Below are 19,416 nucleotides of genomic sequence, written 5' to 3' on the forward strand. Positions count from 1 at the left end.
GAAGATCTGATGAATGGCTCTAGGGTGAATTTTAAAACCTATAAATAAATTTAGTTGGCTAAAAGTAAAGCCAAATTGAGTCAGCTGTGTTCCAACAGTTCACTCAGTTCAGTTGCAACCTGAAATGTAAGTGCACATTTGACCTCTTGGTGGTGCTAGTTGGTCTGAGATATAGATTAGCCACCAGTTTGTTCAGACTTTCCGCAAAATCAGTGCCCTAAATGTCACATCTTTTTATGGTTCTCAGGGCTGCCATAAAGTCAAAGCCACAAAAAGAGGAAGATGAAACTAACAGTTAAAATAAGTATTTGGCTTCTAGAGTGCAAAAATAGGTCAATCATTTATAAACCTATATTTACATGTTCTACAAACCTTTCTCAATTTATAGAACATTACTGTTTTCATGCAGCAAAAACTAAAGTCTATTACTAAAGAACATGACTTGACAGTTTATTCTCCAGCAGGGGGCTGAAAACATCCACATGCTGTTGCAAAGCTTGACTAATAACACTGTGAAATCATGAAAACTGCAACCTGTGCTAATAAAGTTTGAGATCACGAGCCATCAAAACACGCGCGCACACAAAGAGAATTATTCTAAAAGAATAAAGACTTTTATTAAGCATTGTAAGTTGCATTCAATTTCCTTCAAATACATCACACCACAATCCATCAACAATCACTCAAACCCAACAGTAGTTCATTCTTTTACAACCCATGAGTTGGGGAGGAACTCCGATCAACTTACATCAAGGTAACCTACTTAGACTTGCGGCAGGGGACTGAGGGGAATACACCATATTTCTGATCACTAATGTGCAATGAAAAGCATCAGGAGGATTAGATGGAGAAGTAATGATTCTCGTTTAAAGGTACGTTTAGAAGTTCTGAAAACACTAAAGTAAACATCAAAATGATTACAAGTGTACTTGCTTAGGCTAAACTCTCAAAAGGGAGGGTCGAATGTTTCGCATAACTTGTTCTGAGCTAAGAAAGGGGGGAAGAATTTAAGATCAAAGCCATTTTTTTTCTCCCAAAGATTGGTATGCTAGTATGAATGCGGAAAACAGCAACAGAGAACAATAATGTATACAGTGATGAGTACACCAGGATTAACAATATTTAAAGTGACTAGATAATGTTGGAGTAAATACAACAGAGGTCAATAAACCACAAAAATAATAAACTTAAGGTTAGCGCAAATCAGTTAATGACTAACAGTTAACACCTTTTATAGGACTATTACTGATTATCAGCCTTTTCAAATTTTGCAGATGGGCACGGTATTTGTAATAAAGGAAGAAATAGGACAACATGCATTAGAACTACACACCTTTTTTTTCTTTTTTTTAAATCGTGAGCCATGCAGAAAGTTTAGCTGAGACAGTTGTACTAATGTGCTACGTTTGATTCAAGAAACCACATTGCATGGCATTTTCTGACATGGAAAGAGACTGGTGTTTTTCGCAAGAGCTCATTTGCAACTCGTGAGATTTTTCGAACCATTTCTTGACATATTACCTATAACCGCTAATGTATGACGTATTGAAATCATCAGAACTTAAGATCCAGTAGTAATACTAGTTACTCAATGTCAAAACAACCTCACATTTGAAACACGAGTAAACTCTGTGATGACACGGGAGAAACGCGTTCTTGGTTTTCTCTTTTTCAAATGGTGACTTTTAGCTTCTAAAACAATAAAAAAAAGCATTTACTGTGACAATACGAACTCAATTACAATGGCAAATATAGATAGATATATGAATCTTAACTTACTAAAAACTAAAAGACTGGCAAATGAAAATCAGTATTTCGGTTTCTGCATTTCATCGAGAAAGTAAAATAATTTCATGTAACCAGTTTTAAAACGTGTAATATTATTGACGAGGGAGAACACCGTCTTTCATCATTAAACTGGTAAGATTCTCTATGTATTGACTTGTATATCTGTGTTTTACCGAGAGGTATCCTCATCATTACTTCTTGTGGCTTTAACTCGCTGACATCGAAAATTCGTAAGTCCTCATTTATCGCTATCGGAGAGGAAAAAATGTACACCGACTGTAGGCCTTCCAGATATTCCTTAACACTTAACCTTCACCCTCTCTATAAAAATAGGTTTACTCTTCTGCTTGTAAGACAGCGGCGCCCAGGACTTCATCTCTGCAGCCCTCGCCGTCTTCATTTAGTGCATTTAAATGAGGATTAGTATTGCACATTTTAGATTCGTTGCTAAAGGCACTTTCAGGTTGGTTTGGAGCCCTGCTTTCCCCTTCGTTCCCATTGAGCTGGTCTGCCTCTTCACCCTCCACCAAGCCGTTCTCCTCTGCATCTTCTGAGGACAGATGTGGTGTTTTGGTCGCCAACTTGGGCTTCTTTCTGTCTTTTATCTCTTCATTGTTTGAGGCAGCATATGCAGGCTTGCTCTGTTAAAAATCAATTTTGCACCATGTCCATCAATCCAATCAGTGTAAAAATGAAGAATAAAAATGACGCCATCACTGATTTCTGAAGAATAACCACACACTACATTTAAATAATTTAATGATATGTCCCAGGACATGTGACCTCTGGAATTGATACACTACCATTCAGAATTTTGAGGTTGATTGGTAGGTTTTTCTTTTATGTTTTTGAAAGAATTATCTTATGGTCACCGAGACTGAATTTATTTGATAAAAAACAAAGTAATATTGTGAAATATTACAATTTAATATATCGGTTTTCTATTTTAATACATTTTAGAATATAATTTATTCCTGTGATGTCAAAGCTGAATTTTCAGCATCATTAAGCCAGTCTTCAGTCACATGAATGATGAGAAATCATTCTAATAAGCAGATTTGGTTCTCAAGACACATTTATTCTTATTAATTATTATTATTCGTGATGCATTTTTTCCTCAGCATTATTTTATGAACAGTATTTATTTGAAATAGAAATCTTTTGTAACATTAAAAATGTCTGTCACTTTATCAATATAATGCATCCTTGCTGAATAAAATAATTTCTTTAAAAAAATTGTTTTACTGATCCTACACTTTTGAACGGCAGTGTATATACTCAATAAACAATATGAATATAACATTCACCTGGTATGATCCCTGACTCTTGAACCCTCTACTGTAGTATTTGGTTCCTCGACCAAAGGTCCTTATAACAGGAGTAGAAATCACACCTCTTGGATGACTGTTCAAAGAAAGGCAATACATTTAAAGAAAAATTATAAAGAAAAATTATACAGGGCTTGACATTAACTTTTTTTGGCCACCGGCCACTGTGGCTAGTGGTTTTCCAAAGTTACTAGTCACTCAGAATTTTCACTGGCCACAATTTTGACATCAATACCATGGGGAGTAACTCCCATATAGATATTTTTTTAATTATCTCATAATTTGGCAGCATGTATATTAGGCTGCTGTCACTTTGAGACCTGACGGACTCATTATAATGGAAGTCTGTTTCAGATATTTCAGTGTTGATATGTATAGAAAAATCTATATTTTTGACAACACTATATTGAACTCTGTTTATTATTTCAGATGCTTTTTTAAACACTTCAATTGAAAAATGAATATTATATATCAAATTTAACCCGCCAAAGTGGCTAGTAGGAGTGACTGTTACACACCAATGCTGAAATACACCCGCATTTGGCTGGTGTTAATGTCAGGCCCTATATACAATATTTAAACGCAAATACAACAGAGACAAATACAAACAGCGAGTAAGCAAGTCGATTAAAAATAAACTGTACTACCCAGGAAAGTAAATATAAATGTAAACAGTAAATATAAATGTATTTTTGAAATAAGAGGACAGAAATACAAACATTAAAATGGGAGAATTTATTTATAAACCAGCATTATTAAAGGAAAATGACTGGATATTTCATGCTTACCCTCTGGTTGGTCCACCAACAGACACCACCTGTATGGGAAACGCGGCTCTTCCTCTTCCACGACGACTACCGGCCCACTGACCCACCACTGTGCCTGCAATCTCAAGCTTACCACCCTGTGAAGGGATGGCTTGAAGGCCTACTTGAGAGGAATGACATGAACAACGTAACTTTAATAACTCTGACAAAGTTGCATCCTTAAAGCTGCAGTTTTTAACTTTTTTTGTGTTCAAAATGTATATAATGAGCAAGTACATCATGAATCCATTTTCCAAACCGTGTTTTTATCTTATTCTGAATCACTACGGTACACCTATAATAAGTTATGTTCTGACTATTTTGGGTTGTACCACTGCGGAGTAGCCCAGTACCTGCGTGACTCGTCATAGACATTAAACAGAGAGAAGTAGCACGGGCTACAATGTTCTTCCGCAAGACACATTCAGTTCTGTTTATTAACCGCTAGAGTGCAAAAAATTACAGACTGCAGCTTTAAATGATTCAATCAAACTGGTTTAGCTTTTTCAGTGAATCGTGTTTATGACAGCGATGTACAGTACATGGTCAGATCTTTACAAAGAATCGTTTGACCAAGTTCACAAAACCCCCTTTTTTTTTTAGACTATTAATGGTAAGTTCACAAATGCCCTGTTTTCAGACTATTAATGGTAAGGGTGAAACGGTCTCTTCTTCACTCCAATTGACATTTTTTCCATCAAACGCTGAAACTACTTTTTATACAATGCGCTGTGTTTCCATAACTGTCCAAAGCATGTGATTTAAAAATTTTTTATTATTTTACAGTATTAAATGCAGTGATAAAGGCTATGTCAATTGGCATTGCATTATAAATATACCTTATCCTTATAAAAATACCAGAGTTGGCTTAAAGTAAATTTATCATACGTAAATTCTCATCATGTTTACTCTATCTGCGTTTTATTCAGCTGCAGCTATTGCTGAATTTCTTTGTCCGTATTAGAGATTTCCTGGAACTTATTACTCATGAGTCTCACTTGTGGGCTTTGGTCACGACGGCGAGTATGAATGGAACAAATGACATGTCAGAGTTTAGCGCTCCATAATGCTCACACCGCCCTATTTTTGGTCAAAATAGAAAAAAAACTCCTACTCTCTAAAGAACAAGGGTTCACCGGGGTTTTAAAGCCGGGTTAAAACGATGATAAACCAGGGTTAAGCGCAGTGTGAAAAGCCCTTCATTGATTCATTCCTCACTTTTACTACCTAGTAATAAACATGACTTGCATGGTATTTGCATGCTACTTTTAAAAGAAAAACATTTTCAAACATTTCACATCTAAGCTACTAAAACCATTACTAATGAAAAGGTGTTTGGTATATTGTGAATATGTGCTACCAAGCAGTCTAGCGATCATTCTTACCAGGCATGCCCCTGCCTCTAGCCTGCAGTGGGGGCAGAGGAGGTGGAGGGTAGAAGGTGTTGTTGTGGTGGTAGAAAGGCATTGCGTGTGGAGGTGGAGGGGGGAATGCGATGGGCTGGTGTGGCCGAGAGAAGTTCAGACCCTCCAGGATACTCTGACGCATTTTCTCCACCTTGGCAACTAGCTCTGTCTGGAGACAACAAGAGGACACATGTACATGTTAGATCGGCTAGGACTCTTGCTTGCAATCGCTTCAACCGCACACCAATAATGTGGATTAAAGATTAACAATTAAGTCAATATTACAGTATATATTGTGCAAACAATGAATTACAGTGAGCTACAGAACCATAAATTAAAGTGCACTACAGACTGCAAGCTCAAAAACATCTTTGTTAAACATTTAAAAGTAGAGTATATCCGTAATATAATTTATATATTATTATAGGTTTTGTTTGGGTTCAGTGTTTGCAAATATAGAATATGTGAGCACCTCTGGTTGATGTCTTAATATTTATAATTTTAATGCATTTTATATATACACTACCATTCAAAAGTTGAGATTTTTTTTAATGCTCATAACAGCTGCATTTATTTTATATAAATACAGTTAACTGTAATATTGTGAAATCTTTGTGAATATTGTGATCTATTGTGAAATTTAAAAATAATTGATCATTTTAATATATTTTAAAGTGTGATTTATTTTCAGGATTCTTTGATAAATAGAAAGTTAATTTGAAATAGATACATTTAATGTGCCCATGCTGAATAAAAGAAAGAAGAAGAAATTTTTTTTTTTGAACAATATCTCAAATGTTTGAACAATAAAAAAAAACTATACTTTAACTACATACATACACACCCCAAATTATTTACATGGAATTACAAAATGCTAGTTTAATTTCTTCAGTCACCCATGATTGTTCATTTGCAGCCTGGTGAAGGTGTTCATTTAGTATCAATAAGTTTGGTTGGTTCTGGTTTTGTACTGAAAAATTAGTTTCAATCCATCCCTAGCACACAGTTCTATCATCGATCTTTTCTGCTGTAATACTTCAATCTGGTGTGTAAGTTTAAGGTCAGTTAAGTCGTTCTGTCTGTAAATCATGTGACTGAAACTTTTATGCATGTAAAAAAAAAAACAGTGTTGCCATGCCAATTATACCTGACCGTCGCAGAGGTCAATGAGTGGGGCCTTGTCTCTGTTGGCCCGGATGAGTTTACTCTGTAGCAGCTTGCCGTCAAAGTACATCCACGGACAGCAGTGTTCCCAGGGAATGGGCTGCCCGCACACGTCATTGGCAAACAGCGCCATATCCACTCCACTCATAAAAAGAGCAGCCACCTGAACGCCACGTGGATCCAGGTTATCAATCTGGAGGCGACAGATGCAGTGACAGTTAAACAAAGCTCTTAAGGTTAAATAAGCAACATGCTAAACCACCCAGCAGATTACAACCCCCTCCTTCCTCAGCCAAAAGCACAAAGCAAGCATGAACAAACCATAGTCTATCCATACATGTAGACTAATGCACAAACCACACCAGCCAATTCACGAACAGCCAGCGAGAGCAACCAGCAAAGGCAGCAGCGAAGCAAAAGGCGCGTATAGATCGACAGAGCTGACAGACATGGACAAACACGACACAGCACAGCGAGTGTGGATGGTTCACGTGTTTTTATGAGCTCACAACAACACAGACTGAAATGAGCAGGGGGGAAAAGCAGCTCAGCCAGGCAAGTAAACCATCTACACAAAAAGACCACATTCCTAGCACTCAAATTGCTCAAATGCCATGTCTTTTCCCGCAAAAATGACTATCAGATGAAAACATGCTTTCACAAAAGCATCAAGGCCAATCAGCCTGGCAAGCGTTCTTACAAAATAAGAAGTGTCCAGAAAAATACTTAAAACCTCACTTTTTGAAACGCAACTGGCTATTTGCTTGAAATACATTAACATGTAAACATATCAGATTAAACTGGATAAATCGGAGCCGGTTCGAACCAAATCTAAACATGAAACGCATACACAAGCTTTAAAACAAATGTATTCATTTATCCATGAACTCCTTCACAGAGTATTTCCTTATTTTAACACAAACACTTAGTTCAGATGCCAAAAAATTAGTTCAGGTATCCAAACTTAAAACAAATCATAAAAAGTCGTCATCATAATGATGAAAAGTTTTGTAGGCAAAAAATCATTTGAATTTTTTGTCCTTTCTTTGGATGCCAAACAATTTAAGAAATACAAATGTGTTCTCATACTCCGCACAAATAGCTTTGCATACAAGCAATTATCTGCGGATATTTTAACTTTTGCTTCTCACGTTTGTATGACAAAAGTTATCCAAACTTTTCTTTAGAGATAACATATTTGTCATTAGGCTCTGTGCGAATAGTTTGCGCACAGCATTTTTTGTGAATATTTTTCTCTCATGTCGTTCTGTTGCATTTGCCTTGATGTGAACAGGCCTTTAATGTGGGTTTGTGGGTATTCTCTGGACGCTCCTCGTGCAACATTCTCCACATAAATCACCTTCAGGTCCTGCAGCTGGTCAGGCTCATAAAGTTTAGGAGAAAGTGCTTGAGCTAGGAAAGCGTCAAGTTCGTTACGACGCAAAATTCTTACTCCTGGCCATTGTAACATAAACCTGAATTAAAACACAAAGGAGTGAAATATTACAAATAAACAAGAGCTGAACTGATACTGATACTAAAGGCCCTTACTGCAATGGTTTAAGCCATTTGTATTCTGTGGGAAAGCATTTAACTACCATGTTTTTTTAATGTCTTTCCAAGACTTTAGAAACAGAAACTGTGTTTAGATGCTTACCGTAGTACGCAACAGAGCACCATGAGTGCTGTGGGGACATTGGCAGGGTTCAGCATAGCTGGAGTGTCCGACCTCATGCAGGCCAAAAAAGCCCTCATCCTCCGGTTCTTGTCCTCCACTGCCTTGCCCAGCCAGAGTTTCTTCAGGTTCGGGCAGGTCCACTCCCGGAAGGGAAGTGCTTCCACTAGTTCAGGGGTGTGTGGAGATTTGCCTTTGTAAGCAGCCCATTCTTTTATTATCACTGTTGGATCTATAATGTCACAAAACAAAAACACTGTTTAGTCTGCAGATGTGACTAAACATCAAGAACTAATTAGCTTAACATGATGTTTGACAACATATATAGCATGTAATCGAACATTTAAAAAACTTGCCAAAGAGATTTAAAAATATTGAGTGTAAACCAACAAAATATATATTATTTATTGAAAAATAGCCAAATATTCTCTTATTGGTGGATCATGGGTAATGCAGTTTTTATCACTGAGCCATTTCTTTTTCCCTAGCTCTATGGAGGCATACATTGTTAATCCCAGAGCTCATAGTAGGTCTGGCTTGACAGGATTTTCTCTAATTGAATAAATTAATGGAATGTTTACTTTTGAATAATGGAGTATTCCTGTTCCATTTTCACATCTTGTATTCTATTTTCCACGGAGGTAAAAAAAAAGACGTCAGCATTAACAGAGCTAATGTTAGTTCTTGAATGATGCTAATTATTGGAAAAATTCATTTGCCTGCATACGACCAAGAATAACAAGCTAATGTCAACATTTAAGTGCACTACTCTGAGAGTAATTAGATCAGCCATCAACAGGCCTCTGGAGAGAGTTCAGGCAATACCAGTAGGGTTGGGAACTAACGGTTTCAAGTATGTCTGAATACTGGAACGTTGGACCAACCCATCTGATCAAAATACACATTTCTCAATATTCAATTAACAATTCAGGAACATGCAAGATTTGAACAACAGTAGCAGAACAATAAACTGATATAGGGAAAAAAATTGTGAAATTTAGAATGATCTAGATTATGATTTTATAAATTAATGGATATTCATCCCAAGTCTTAGTATTTATTTTAGCTGAAAAGTCAATTTAGTTATTTTTAACTTCAACATTCCAATAACTATATAAAATCTTTTAGTTTCAAATTCAAAAATTTTGCCTTTTTATAAACATCTATTAATGGAACTTTGGAATAATACCGTTAGGGAAGATAAAAATGTATGATAGATTTATCTTTAAATATTTCCAAAATGTAGGTTTTTTTTTGGTAAAGGTCTAGCTTATGATTAATTAATTACATTAATTACTATTTGTGCCAAAAAGGTTGGGTAATAATGTTAGCAATACAATATTAATATTCATGAACAGTTTTCTCCGTAATCTGTCATTTGTATTTGCCAAATTGCCAATAGCTTATCAAATTTTGATGCTACTTCAAAAACTTTTTTTTTCCTTATTTCCTGACTGTTGCAAATGAGATGTTTTAGTCCTGTTACTCACAATCCGGGAGGCGATTTCTCCTCATGGCGAGTCTCTCTGCCTTCTTTTTGGCCTCGGCCAGGCTGAAGAGCACCCCGTAAACATATTGACGGATTGGCCGGTACAGCTGCACCGCAGAGGGCAGATCTTTGTTAGCTTCATCCTCAATAGTGACAGATAACTTTAGCTCACCCTGCAAAAAAACAACCATCAAACACCATCAATCATAACAGTTTAATAAGGAAGAGTTACAGCTGAGATGCTAGTAGCTAAAGGTTGACCTTGGTAAGAACATGGTAGATGTACGGGTACATGAGGCCCTTTTTGTGTCTGTGCTCTGCGACTCGTAGCACCTCTGGTGCCACCATTGGTAAAGGGGGAGTAGTAATATCCATGTGATTTCTTGTTGGCATCGAGAGGAGGGATGGAATCTGGGCATTGACCCCTACGTGACCTCTGACCACCAGGCCTTGGTTTACAGGGGAGGTCACAGATGGATCAGACTGAAAGAGAAATCAAAGAATTCACTAAATGGATATAAAATTATTGTATCAAGATTATTTATTATCTTTAAACAAGGATATCATATTTTGACATATAAAGCTAAAAAGTGGACCTACTTTATTTTGGTCCCCATGGTCTCCTTCTGGGATATTGTCCATTTGGTTTCTCTGTTTGTCCCATCCCTTATGGTCACTTACATGGCTACATTTGAGAATGAAAGGATGCAACGATATTAATTTCGTCGGGTACCAATAAGCTGACATATATGCCTGCTAACAAATGAATGGGCAATATTAAAATTCTACACTATTTTGTCTAAACAAATAAAAAATAAATCACTAAACATTTGAATCAACAGTTTAAATACTACAAGTGAATTTAGGCATCAAAACATTATAGTGTATGATATAAAAATGTAACATTAATTTTGTAATTTACTAAAGGTAACATTTATCTGTGTTATTAAAAGGCTTTTTTTTTTACAACTTTTTTCCCTTTTTCTGGTAAAATATCCAATATCAAGTGTATATAAATAAATAATAAACCATAAAAAAAATGTCAGCTGATAGTTTCCGTAGCAGAAATAATAGTAAGCATCAAAACAGTAACTCCCACAAACCTGTCTTTTGAAAAGACACATTTCCCACATACATTCCCTTTTACATTCAGTTACTCACTTGGCAGTGGAGCCTGTGTTTTCCTCGTTTTCTGAGGACGAGGATGTGGATGACATGGTGAAGAAGGCCGGGTCTGTGTGGTTGGAGTTGCCGCCGTGAGCAGGGTTAATGGGGGACAACCTCTCGTAGAGCGGCGTGTGCTCCTTCCCGTCACTAGGAATGTTGCTGTAGCTGTTCTGTTCTAGGAGCCCTTTACCCGACGGGTCCGCCTCATGGACAGGCTCGGCCAACGGAGGGCCGGAATAGCCATGCTGGACCTAGCAGAATGAACGAAAACATGTGTTTGTCAAGTGCGATGAGTGAGCGCGAGTCATTCAGGATGGACCATAATGGTGAAATGGTACTCACCCCAGGTTTGCCTGGAATGTTAAGCATCTGCGGTGCTGCTGGCACTCCCATCTGATTTGGTCTGACTGTAGGCATACAAATGTAAAAAAAAAAAATCTGGTTCAGTCTCTGGAGCAAAGACAGGGGGAAAATAGTAGTGGAACTTGGAAAGAAAAACAGCCATACTGAGAAAAGACTAAAAATCCCTTACAGAAATTCTTGTTGTACCGCACATCCACCCACCCTAGAAACTGACCTTGATGCATTCAAAATGTGTGTAGGCACAGAGATGTATTGAGGTTTATGAAATACAGCTCTTGCGGTCCTGCCCATACCATTCTATGCGAGCTAGTTTCCACCAGGGAAAAAGGAAGGAAGGTAATTGCAACTTTTTAAAAATCACACAATTCTGACACTGTTATAAACTCATAACTGCAAGTTTACATCTCGCAAATCGATATTTTACCTCAGAATTGTAGAGTTTAAAACTTGCAAAAAGCCACAATTACCTTTTTATTTTATTTTATTCCGTGGCAGAAATAAGCTTCCATAACATTCTGACAGCATCAGAACATTTAAAATCATGCAAAAAGTTGACCTGTCTGAATTCGGAAAAGACCGTATTATAATTCTACAAGACAATCCCTCTAATTTGTCAAACATGCTCTAACTAATTGGAAGATGTCGAATCGAATTCTCCTCTCGTCTCATAACTATTCAATTGACACCATTTCAATGGAGCTGTTGAAAGTTTTCAGGCGAGCGGAGGAGAGTTTCTCCAGACTAGCAGCTCTCTGTGCAAGAGTCCTTTCTAAAGAAGCCTATTTGTATGCACAGGGCACAGCAGCCATTCCAAGTGCACACAAGGTCCGAGGCGAGTGGGGAAATTTCTCACATTACTGTGAGGGCTGAGACCGAGAGAGGTGGTTAAGAAAGAGAGAGCGTGCCTCTAAAACCTGGCCTCAAACACAGACAGGAAAACATAACACCAAGCAAGCATTAGTAGACATGTCCTGCTCCAAGAATTTAACAAGCACGAACCAACAGGAACAGATGCCGTTCAGTGAGAGATGGAAAATCAAAAATATAGACAATCTTACCTAAATAGGGGGGGAAGTAAGGGGGCTTGCTGGCGTTGGCGTAATACTCCACTGCTTTTTTGAAACGGACAACTTTGTCATCGGTTCTGGACTAGAATGCAAAACCACAGAATTAACACACATGGTCCATAATTCTTTGTCTTAAAGGCATAGTTCACCCAAAATAAAACATTTCATCGTTTACTCCCTCCCCCCCAACAAAAAATATAAACAATTTGTTGTTTTGGACCCCATTGACTTTCATTGCATGGACAAAAATAGCCAAAATGTTCTTCAAATATCTTCTTTTGTGTTCTGTATAAGAAAGTCATGACAACAACATGAAGGTAGGGCTGCATGATTTGGGGGGAAATATAATGTGTTTTTAAAGCTTGATTTTACAGTTGCATCATTTTGCTCAAATTGTTGTAATATTACGACTACAAAATAAATCATAATAATAACTGCATTTTACATTACAATTGTAAAATTACAACACTCATATTTATGGCACCCTTAAAGCTTTTAATTTGTTGACAACAGATTTTATTAGTTTATAAGTGCTTCAAGTTTGGACAGAGACAGTTGGTGAATGTTGTCCCAAATGCAAGTTATAAACAGATGCAGAGATGCGAATCGAGCCAGTCTCTGACCAAATCATGGGCTGCTTCTGTTTAAAAGAACACAACGCTTCTAATTCGCAGCCTTTCTGATTTAATAATCAGACCAAGCCATATTGTGCTTTTGCCTTTATTCAAGGCAACCAACCTATTGGTTCACCCATTGGGTGAACCATCCTTTTAAAGGTGCTACAATGGTGCCTTAGCTTACCTGAGAGTGCTTGAATATGTCTTTAGTGATTGTGTCCAGATCATGGACATCCTGTAGGTTGCGGACATAGTCTGCCACGGCTCTTATGACGACATCACATGGAGGAAGAACGAGTTGGTGCGCGCGGACCTGGGTCAGAGAAAACAACCCATCACACCCCCAGCAAAAGCTCCTTCTGCTTAAAATGTGATGGGCATCATAGGAGTACATATCTGACTGGGTACAATCCGATACGTGTACAAACACACAGATATTAGGTTAATCAAGCTTAATTGATAATGAAAATCATAAACTGCAAAAAAAAAAAGGCCTTTTTTTTGTTTTTACAATAACCACCAAGTAATTACTAAATATAGATAGACCCAAACACAGACATACAACAACATAAGTCGAGAATGATAGCGACAAAAAGTGACTAAGCACGCGTGGATCTCCAAGTCAGGTGTTAAAATCGAGTAAAGCCCACTCTATTCAAGCTCACAGCGAATCAATAAAGCCATCTGTCAAGCAACAGCAACAGTGAGAGAAGATAACAGAAGGTTACGCATGGAGCCATTCCTCAGCTTAACTCTTTCCTTTATAGTCGCAGTAGTTGATTTGCTTGGGCGAGATACAAAGACTGAGTATTTAAACCAAAAGAATACACGTTGAGGACAATGCTGAAGTGATTTTGCATGGTCCTAATAAGTTATTTTCCAGACTTCATATCAATCTCGTTGTCAAGGAAACTGATCACATTGGCTTGTAACTGAGGAAATCTAATGAGAACTGAAGTCTTATTTGTTGCAACATTTAGGCCTGGTTTCACAGACAGGGCTTAGATTAAACCAGGATTAGGTATAGTTCAATTAGGACATTTAAGTAGTTTTTATAAACGTGCATTTGGAAAAAACATTACTGGTGTGCATCTAGAGACAAAACAATGGCACTGACAAATTTTAAGATATGTCAGTGCAAGTTACTTTCAGTTAAAACAGCTCAAACATGCATTTTAGTCTGGGACTAGTTTAAGCCTTGTCTGTGAAACCAGGGGCTAAACATTTACCGGTCAACATAGAAAAACCTTAAGTATTAAAATTGTTATACACAACACATTTACTTCCATTACATAAAGTATTTGTGAGTAAAACAGGATATTCAATGAGCATACCAGAATGGAGCCAGACTGAATGCATGTTTGCTAAAAATGTTAGATAGGCTATTTGGCCATTAAGTGCTAAGTATTAATGAACACAGCTAAATGATAAGTGAAAATATATATATGCAGAGTGCAGACGAAGACAAAATCAATAAAAGAAAAAGTTAATAAGTGGCTTACCTTCAAGGATGCTAAAGGGTGCTCAGGACCAAGTAAACTCCAGTGAAAGGCAGCCAAGTCTTCATCAGGCAGTATGTGATTACCTTCAAAAACAATTAAAAGCTGTAAAACATTTTTCAGCCATGAAATTTAATGATTTGAGACAATATTGATAACATTTGAGCAATTATTTCTACATGTTTTTTTCTAAGAAAGCTCAAAAGAACAGCATTTATTTGAAATAGTAATATTTTGCAATTATGCATTTACTGTCACTTTTGATCAATTTAATGCACCGTTGCTGAATAAAATACTTTTTAAAGAGCCCCTATTATGCTATTTTAAAGATTCCTAAATTTGCTTTGGAGGTCTCCTACAATAGGTTTACATGCATTCAAGGTTTAAAAAAAGAAAGAAAAAAAGGTCTCTCTAAGCCCCTCCTCTCAAAGAGCTTACTCTTCTCTGATTGGTCTGCTGTTGTTGATCTACCACTTGCAGCATGTGTATGGGAAACAAAACGTCTATAGAACTTATTCAGAGAAGCGCCATGGCAGGTTTGAAAGTGAGGGATAGACTTAGTGTTTTCAATAGAATCTGCTGTGAAAAAAAAAAAAAAAAGTGTATAAAGCTCCCAGATCACTTATAATTTTCCACAGCTCATATTGTCGGAAGTTTTTTGTCAACTGAATTTTCTTGGAAACATTTTTGCAGTGTTCATCAGCAGAACACTCAACCCACTGAGGAGATGCATGTCTATCCCTCACACTCTTGCTATCATTCCAGTTACAAATCAAAGATGGCAATAAGGTCTCTTACCATATCTAAATTCCTGCACTAGATCTTCCTCAGCACTTGTTCGCAGAGTGACATGGACTGTAACTATGGCGTCAGTTTTTCCGTATCAATTCGAGTGAGAGCCCTCATTCTTTTTAATTGCATGCAAAGTGGAAAACTTATAAACAAAGTAAAAACTACAGACCCCAAACTTTGTACAAAGGTAATGCAGGACTTGATGATTAGATTAGATGGAATACATATTATAAAGACAAACCATTTTGTCTTTGGAAAAACATTCACAATAATATATATATAATATATAATAGTCACAAGACTAAAGGCCATTGCACACGGAGTACGAAATTCGCATCCGAAATTTTCGCACGTTAAAAAATAAATACGACCTCACGTTATGTCAATCACGCTTGCACACTGCCTCCGAAACTTTCGTCCGTCATAAAAAAAATCGAAACGGGTTCGATTTTCTGCGTTTTTCGCATCCGTAACAAGCAGTTTGAATGGTGTTTGAATGGTGCTTTGACAATTCAGAGCCACCGAATCACGAATACGAAAAAACGCATACGAAAATTTCGGACTCAGTGTGCAATGGCCTTAAGACCATGCATTAGGGTTAATGTAGGTGTCATGTTGAAGTGAAACCACAAACCTACCTAAAAGTGAAGCAAAAATGACAAAACGATTTGGATTGAGATTAAGTTGCTTGGCAACTTCGTGCATCAGGTATTGGCTGGTGGTGAGGCTTTTGCCGTTGCGGCTGAGCTTGAGAGCATGGGCACTGAAGTAGTACGGGATGTTGCACAGGGCGTAATCAGAATCATAGGCAACCAGGCCATGGAACCCATTTTCTCTAAATAAGGCAATCACTTCCTGGTGATGATCCTCGATGGTCTGGACAACCTGAGTGAGGAAGCAAATTACAGAAAGGCTCATTAGAAGAACGAAAACAAATTTACATTGATGAGATCGACTATGCTGCAGGGTTTCACAGATTTCCATGAAAGGATGTGTGGCACGTTTAGTCTAGGAAATGTTATTTCTAATTGCATCACATAATGGCTTCTCAGTCAAATGCTTTAATCGATTAGCATTATTTGAAAAAAATCAATGATGAGATGATTCTGGGCTGTGATGTGAATTTTAAAACTATACATTGAGCAACAGGATGTTCGATGGCCTTTACTTGATAGGAAAACAAGGCATGACTCGAGAACAAATACATTATTAATCCATCATATTGCACACATCCTGGCCTGCATTTCAGTTTCTGAATTGATCCAATGTTTATGAGTACAGGAGATAACCAGATAAAAATCCCAGTAGTATAATTTTCCAATTTTACATAAATAACAATCCATATTACATACACTTAAAACTTTAGCTGAAAGTACCCCCCAAAAAAACTAAATCAATGCAAACAGAAGTGTTCGTGGGCAAAAATGTATTAAGTCATGGCTCTCTTCTGAGAACAGGGCCCATAAACTTAGTCTCAGCCTGTATGCTAAATCTCAGCAGAAGTGACGCAGGAGAGTGTGCAGCCAATCACAGAGCAGTGCTTACTATTTCTGTCACAAGTGTGACGCAACAACCAATCACAGAAGAGAAGAGGTGGCGCTTCCTTTTGCCAGCACAACCTACTACTACATTCATACATAAATGCATGTTTTTCTTCTATTCTGAGGTTTATATTTGGTTATTCATGTATAAGGTTATTGAGGTGTACACATAGATAACACGTTTCCTTTCTGTTGAGGTTCAGGGTAAAACAATTTTTTTGAATAAATCTTTAAGATAGTCTTTTTTGTTTTTATTTATACCATATTTACTGTTAAATATGTCATTCATCACTTATGCTTCGATTTCCTTCAGTTGTAATGTCAATGCATTGCCAACCTTTACAGCTGGCTTCTCTGTGTTCACTAAATGCCTGTGGAAATTAGATCTGATCAGATACCACCAGCATGTCCTACAGATTTGTGTCCAAGACCCTGCACACCAAACCCATGTATTTATGTTCCAACAAGTTGGATCCTTGCTGAAAACCAGCCTTAACTGATTAGCTGGCTTGTATGTTGCTTTTAGAGAGGTTTGGGGCAGTTCTCAGCTCTTCAATCAGGGTGAAAAATTAAACCAGCAAAAAAATCTTGGTTCTAACATGTTTGTGTAAATGAATGAATGCAACATGTAAACCAAGGTAGGGCTTTATTCATATTTGAAGAATACTGTTTCACTGTCAGTCTAGTTTGATTACCTTCCCTTGGTCTACTGACTGGTTATGGAAACTTTTCAGCTTAGCCAGACTGTGAGACAGCTAAGACAGGCAAACAGTCTTTTGATGTTTTTTGTTAAACTGTATAAACAACACCACGAAATAAGTCTAGGCCACCTGCTAGCTGCCAACCCACTGTCTTGTAAGACGAGCACTTGCTTGATCACTTGATCTGGGTCTGGTTCTGCTAAGCTAATGGCTGCATGTCAAAAACACAGCGAGCATCTGCCGCTACTCACCCCGATATGGAACCTGAGGAGCGCCAGGCGGATGCAGTGGGCCATGCACACCGGGGGCAAGAACCAGACCTTGGGCGGTGGGGTTCCCTTGTTCTGGATGTGGCTGACGATCTGCTGGGCGGTCTGCCTCTCGTTCACCTGTCGCTTGACCCACTCGTGGAGACGGCCTTTCTCCAGGGCGCCATTGAAGCACACTAGCAGCTCGATATTGCCGTTGAAACAGGCTTTGGCGAGGGCTGCGAGGTACCCAAGCATGTGGTTCCACTGGCCTCCGCTCACCCAGTCGGTGTAGAAACCGCCGTAGAGCCGGTGCAGGCAGTTCTCGGCGTCAACCAGCAGCCGGAGCGGAGTTTGAGGGGGTCTCTGCCGGCCGCCGCCGACCAGACTACCCCGGGCGAGCTTCTGGAGCTCCACTGGCACCACGGCATTGGGGCAATGCTTCTCAATGTATTCCTGGAAACCCTGCACACCCATGACTGTTGTTTTATATGATATCTACTGTTATTTCGGGTTAAGTAAGAACGTAAAATTATCTGGAGGAAATGGAGACAGAGCGAGAGAGAGTTGCAAGCAAGCAGCCTCTCCCGAATGCTGAAAACCGGATTGAAGAATATTGCGGCGGATGTGATAGTTGATCAATCGAAAATCAATCAAATCGGAGATGCATCTGTAGTTTTTGGTGAGTTGTTTTTTGGTTCATGGCTGCTTGCCGCCATGTGCACCCTTATGGAGCCATGTCTGCGGTCTGGATGTATCTGGTGAGTAGGGGAAAGACAGGAGAGGAGCGACGCAGGGCACGTACAGTCAGTCAGTCACACCGGAGGTGGAGTCTGGAGTTCAGTGGGCGCGGTTCTCGTGGAGGAGAACTGTTGCATGCATGTTATGATACTCTAATTTAAAACGTCTCATAATGGCTAGCCGTAGGCCCGTAGCCGATTACAAATAGCCTATATTATTTTTAAAGTTGAACATTTTAGCAATACCTATTCCTACTACGTACAGTAGGAATAAATAACCTGGAATAGTATATGAATAGGCTACGAGCACTATTAATATGCTCTAATACTACGGTATACACAAATATGTCATTTGCTATTGACTTCTATAGGGCTGTGTGCTTCCTATATCATCTGTATTTGCTATGGTAACGGACATCATTTCAGTTGTGTGTGATCTATTCGTTAGATCTAGTATCTAAAGTGAATTATATAATACATTAATAACTGTTAATGTTCTTAAAGTTAATGAATAGCTTTTTTTTTTTTAATACTGGGGGTCCATGTTGGCTGAGGCTCATGTTTGGGTCCTGGTTACAGGAAAATAATAATACAAATTCAAGGTTCAATCGATAGAGGGCGCCAGTGCGTTATTTATTTTTGTACCAAGCCAGACGTTTCTCATTAGAAGCAGATCATTTGGCACACATTGGTGATAAGATATGATCTAATTCGATTTACCACACTGGTAATCTGTCAGTTGTTTTCTTTTCATTCAAAACAGCCAGAGAACTTTAAATGTCCCTTAACGGTGTGCTTAAAAAAAAATTAAAACTCTGTCAATTTACTCTCCCTTATGTCATTTCAAATCTGTATGACTTTCTTCTGTGAAAGAAGATATTTTGAGAAATGTCTCAGTACATATATTATACAGACAGAAAATGTTGGTAAGTATCTTTTTATTTGTGTCGAAAAGAAATCGTTTCACAGACAACTGAAGAAACAGAGAATTCTACATTCCTACTGTGTGAAAACTGAATACTGAA

The 19,416-nt window shown here is 38.0% G+C and overlaps 1 protein-coding gene across 2 annotated transcripts; it reads right to left on the reverse strand.

Annotated features, from left to right (window-relative positions):
- Positions 1–590: 590 nt before the first annotated feature.
- LOC306990277 (constitutive coactivator of PPAR-gamma-like protein 1 homolog) lies at positions 591–19,344 on the reverse strand. 2 transcript variants are annotated; one of them, XM_079596890.1, is made up of 17 exons: positions 17,655–19,344; positions 15,800–16,046; positions 14,373–14,455; positions 13,055–13,183; positions 12,245–12,335; positions 11,166–11,230; positions 10,818–11,074; positions 10,257–10,341; positions 9,918–10,139; positions 9,658–9,829; positions 8,150–8,399; positions 7,853–7,967; positions 6,476–6,685; positions 5,308–5,497; positions 3,905–4,043; positions 3,096–3,192; positions 591–2,429 (listed from the first exon to the last, which is right to left on the reverse strand). In XM_079596890.1, exons 1-17 carry the CDS (start codon positions 18,126–18,128, stop codon positions 2,124–2,126), a joined length of 3,132 nt encoding a protein of 1,043 aa, XP_079453016.1. In that variant the 5' UTR covers positions 18,129–19,344; the 3' UTR covers positions 591–2,123. The 2 variants fall into 2 exon arrangements, with proteins under 2 accessions (XP_079453016.1, XP_079453015.1); XM_079596889.1 differs by having other exon boundaries at positions 3,905–4,046.
- Positions 19,345–19,416: the final 72 nt, after the last annotated feature.

The sequence above is a fragment of the Phoxinus phoxinus genome (genome assembly GCF_949152265.1).
Source record: "Phoxinus phoxinus genome assembly, chromosome: 22".
NCBI classification, from domain to species: domain Eukaryota; kingdom Metazoa; phylum Chordata; class Actinopteri; order Cypriniformes; family Leuciscidae; genus Phoxinus; species Phoxinus phoxinus.

What these genes read in the sequence shown, in the direction of transcription:
- LOC306990277 (XM_079596889.1), bottom strand. Translation starts at nt 18,128, where the DNA reads ATGGGTGTGCAGGGTTTCCAGGAATACATTGAGAAGCATTGCCCCAAT. An exon ending in ACCCTTTAGCATCCTTGAAG is followed by an intron (nt 13,184 to 14,372) that starts GTAAGCCACTTA and finishes TCTCTGACCCAG; the next exon opens with GTCCGCGCGCACCAACTCGT. An exon ending in TCTACCATGTTCTTACCAAG is followed by an intron (nt 9,830 to 9,917) that starts GTCAACCTTTAG and finishes GTTTTTTTGCAG; the next exon opens with GGTGAGCTAAAGTTATCTGT.